The sequence below is a fragment of the Morone saxatilis genome, unplaced genomic scaffold (assembly GCF_004916995.1).
Source record: "Morone saxatilis isolate NCDOM2014 unplaced genomic scaffold, NCSU_SB_2.0 Contig18, whole genome shotgun sequence".
Classification (NCBI taxonomy): Eukaryota; Metazoa; Chordata; class Actinopteri; family Moronidae; genus Morone; species Morone saxatilis.
In genome coordinates this window covers 17762916-17766888 of record NW_023339740.1, presented here as the reverse complement: position 1 = coordinate 17766888, position 3973 = coordinate 17762916, and the positions used below count along the sequence as shown (strand labels likewise).

Genomic DNA, 3973 nt, shown 5'->3' with positions numbered 1-3973 from the left:
TGTGTGTGTGTGTGTGTTATACCTTTGGGTTTGCAGCGAACTTGGAAGCTCAGCACTCAGCACACACAGCGAGCTAATCACAGCCAACAACAACAGCAGCAAAAAAAAATAATCCTAATTACAAAACACCCACTCTTTTAACGAGGCTTGTCCGTGTTGCTACCGTGTAGCGTAAGAATGTCACGTCAATTTGCGATGTCCTTAGTTCCCGTGATTAACGTTGCGTAAACTGCTTTGCCGACATAAAACAGCAGACATGAACATTATGTGAACGCTGTTAAACTATCACTGGTTAAACGTGTACGCGTAAAACACACTTACACTCACGGGAGAAAGCACAAATGCTCTTACCTTTCGCGAAATCCTTCTCTTCCTTTTTTCTTTTTTCTGACTGTGTGAAGACCCTCTCTGGATTTCTGTTGCTGACACAACGACCACGCGCTGCATCATAGCCCCGCCCCGCCGGCTGGCTGCGAGCTGTCATTCGTCAATTAGAACACAATCGCAGCCGGGCAGAGGCTCCTCATTGGTCGAGACACCTGTCAATCTATTTGGATTCTGCTTCCCGCGTTCTAAGCGGCGCTCACAATACATTACATTATGCAGCCTATATTTAGGTGTCAACAACCAGTGCAAGCATGTTAAAAACAAGTCACAGTGACCTCTAGGTATTAATACACCCGTAGAACAAGACCAGCAGAGTTTTGTCACATTGATGTTTTATTGACCAGTGAAACAATATGAGCTGTTAATATAATAAGCAAGCATTTGGAGGGGGAAACTACAATTAAACAAAGTGATTTTAATCTCATTTGGAAACCCCGTGCAGTGATTATCCAGGTTGTTTTTCAGTGTTTAATAACAAAAGGGTGCCTTTCATTGCCGACTAAGAAAGACAATAACCTGTCAGAACAGAAACATCCATATGTCCCCAGGGGAGCGTGATTTGTCTCTAGTGACTTTGACTCCTTGTGCCAGCTACATTGGATTAGCTGTGTCAGTAGTACCAGACTTGCAGTATATAGCGGGCATTGCTGCTTGCAGGATATAAGTGAACACAGCTACATTCAGTCTTTCATAACAAGAGGAGCCTTGACTTGTGCTGCAACCTCAGCCCCCATAAGTTCCTCTACAATCGTCAGGGCAAACTCGAAGCTGGTTCCTGGCCCACGGCTGGTGATGTAATGTCCATCCTTCTGTACTCGAGCCTCTGAATATTTATAGTGGTCTAAAAACAGACAAAGAGCAATACCATAAGGATAAACACAATATGGGATCTTCAAGCTACAGACTGACAGCAGATACCACACTAGCACGTACACACAGATAATCTATCACCATTTCAACTGACCCACTTCTAGTATGTTCTGCCAAATTCCTGCATCCACTTTCACCTGAGTGGTGTGCTCTCCTCTACTGCATAGTGACATGATTTTCTATAGGCAAGAAAGAGTTAGTACAGCGCCATCTGCTGCCCTTTACAAATGATTACAATTCCTCCCGTTCTGAGTTAGAGCTGCAAATGTTAAAGCCACTAACTGTACATTTTATTTCCCTCCCTTTTATTTGTATGGTTTTATTTTTTATTTTACCTCCAGCCATCATCTTCTCCTTCATGGCAGGATGTGTAGTGACTGTGCTTCCGTACCCGATGCCATGTGCCAGGAGAGCAGTGGGACCTGCAGAAGGGCAAAGCTTTTTAAGGCTCATTTAACAGCTTCTTGTCAGAAAGTGACACTTAAGAACATGTTCTGTTGCTAGTGTCACTCCCACTTTTCATCTTAATGCAGTTTAAAAAAGGTTACAGAGCCAAATAGGGTGAAATACTGTCTCTTTAAATCACAAGTACAGAAAATACAGGAAATGCTGCATTTAACATTAGGGATTACAGTTAGTGCTAGACATCAATGACATAAGTAACAAAATATTTGTTGGCAACACTATGTCCTGAAAAGGTGTCCTCAACTCTAACATTGTTTCTAAGAATATACACATACAGTATAAAGTTTCAGCCTCTCTCCAACGACTCTGCACCACATTAGAAAGAAGAAAAAAATAAAAGGAGGCAGAAGACACTGACTGCTGCTGCATTAACTTTGGCAATGTCCTAGCACTGCAGTGAGCTCATCCAAAAACTGTTAATAAATAGAAAGTTATTGATTATGCTCCTTGGCTGCCTTCCCATGCAGTCTAAAGATTACACTTTCCCCTGGCAGAACAGCAGACTGCCAGTTAAAGCCAGGCTACTCCTGTTACAGCCAGTCCCCACCCAGAGGACGCCAGTCTGGGAGAGAGAGAGACCTTCTTAGAACTAGAGTCAGACATCGAGGCAGATGCAGAGAGAGAAGGGTGATAATACTCATCTATCATCTGATGAATGCTAAAAATATGTTTTGTGGACATGCATATAACAAATATTAGCTAAAAAAGAGAAGTATACAACGGTAAACTTATCCTGCTGGGTTATTTTTATTTTTCATTATTGTTCAGCCTTTTAAACCAAGTCCTTTTTCAATGGACATTTTTTACATGTCAAGATGATAATTTTCATGTTAGGGCAGAATAATGAGTCTTCCAAGTAGCCCTCTTGCTGGCAGGTTCATTAAACTGTATATTCCTGTGAGGATTTCAGTCATTTTCTAGGACACCCTTCAATCCACTTTGCCGCATTGGTCCCTGTCCCTATTCAGAATGTCCTTCCAGTGTCCTTTCTCTGCATACGGAGGCTGTCAAATAAAATGTCAGCGCTTGTGGGGTTCACTCAGGGACAGTTATTAATCAAACCCTCACTCTTTCATTTCAAATGCCAGAAAGGGGTCACACATGACCATAAATTAACGAAGCATGTCGTTTGTTAACAGTGTACATTTTTCAAAAATGTGGTTAAGGTGTGTGATGAACTCTTTTAAGGGCACATCCAATTACTAAAATACCAGAAAATCCACTGCCATGTGCATATAAAAAACTGTACCTTTTTTCTGTCCAAGATCTTTAATTCTGGTTGCAGGCAAATTCAAATCCCATTTACCGGCACAACATTAGCTTGGTATGTTTAAAAGCCACAATATCATACGTTTGGTGTTGTTTCTAGTTAAAAATGTTTACAGGTCACATGGTAACATAGAAGAAGGTTTATTCATTTATATCACTGGATTGTCAAACTGGTTTGATTTGATATGGAAAGTACATTTGCTGCTCAATTACATATAAAGATGCTATTTTGGAAAGCAAGCACCAGAATAAACTGAACTATGTAGGTTGGGTAATTTTCATCTCCTTGAATAAAAGCAACACGATGGTCAAATTTGAGGTCACGCAATATTTAAAAAGGCATCACGAGTAGAAGTTGGTCCTGTATAATTATGACTTTTACAAACTGTACCTGCACAGATGGCTGCAATCAGGCCTTTTCTGCCATCTTGATCCTTCAGCACCTCCTTCACAGCAGGAGACTGCAAGAGGGCACAGAGACCAGGTGCACACTGAGTCATTTGCAGGCCACGTGATCGCACTGTATATGCTGACTGAGGTATAAGCGCTGGAACAAAAAGTGGTGATGTTTTAAACAAATCAAAATGAACCCCTCACTGCTTTAATACAAGCACAGATTTATTAAACAAAAACTGTAACTGTAAAAACTGTTAACTAAACATGCTCTTTGCCAGATCTTTGATTATAATATTGACTTTCATACAACCAATGATACCAAAAAACAGTACAAGAAATTTAAACTCAATTCTTAAATATAAATGACAGTGATGATTCTAGGGTAATTAATTTTCTATCTATTTAATTTCTACATTTAACTAGTTATGAAACCGTCTCAATTTAATACTGATGCCTCTATTTGACCTACATAAACAAACAAGACCATCAGTGAGCTATTTCTATATAGTTGTTCTTAATGCCTGCCACTGGACCAGATTCCGCTTGAAATCAATTAAACATTTTTGCCCACAGGGGCCGCCAGAAT

General features: G+C 40.4%; 2 protein-coding genes across 3 annotated transcripts in view; both read right to left on the bottom strand.

Annotated features, from left to right (window-relative positions):
* The window catches only part of kcnab2a (potassium voltage-gated channel, shaker-related subfamily, beta member 2 a), an 80847-nt gene extending 80390 nt beyond the window's left edge, over nucleotides 1-457 (bottom strand). For both annotated transcript variants that reach the window (XM_035661640.1, XM_035661642.1), the window contains exon 1: nucleotides 352-457. The gene's annotated coding sequence lies outside the window, so the exon portion shown is untranslated. The remainder of the gene's footprint in view (nucleotides 1-351) is intronic.
* A 245-nt stretch (nucleotides 458-702) lies between these two features.
* The window catches only part of park7 (parkinson protein 7), a 5683-nt gene continuing 2412 nt past the window's right edge, over nucleotides 703-3973 (bottom strand). Inside the window, exons 4-6 of the mRNA XM_035662365.1 lie at nucleotides 3383-3452; nucleotides 1593-1679; nucleotides 703-1228 (exon numbers count right to left, since the gene is read on the bottom strand). Of these exons, the coding sequence (XP_035518258.1) occupies nucleotides 1068-1228; nucleotides 1593-1679; nucleotides 3383-3452 (318 nt within the window). The 3' untranslated portion in view covers nucleotides 703-1067. The remainder of the gene's footprint in view (nucleotides 1229-1592; nucleotides 1680-3382; nucleotides 3453-3973) is intronic.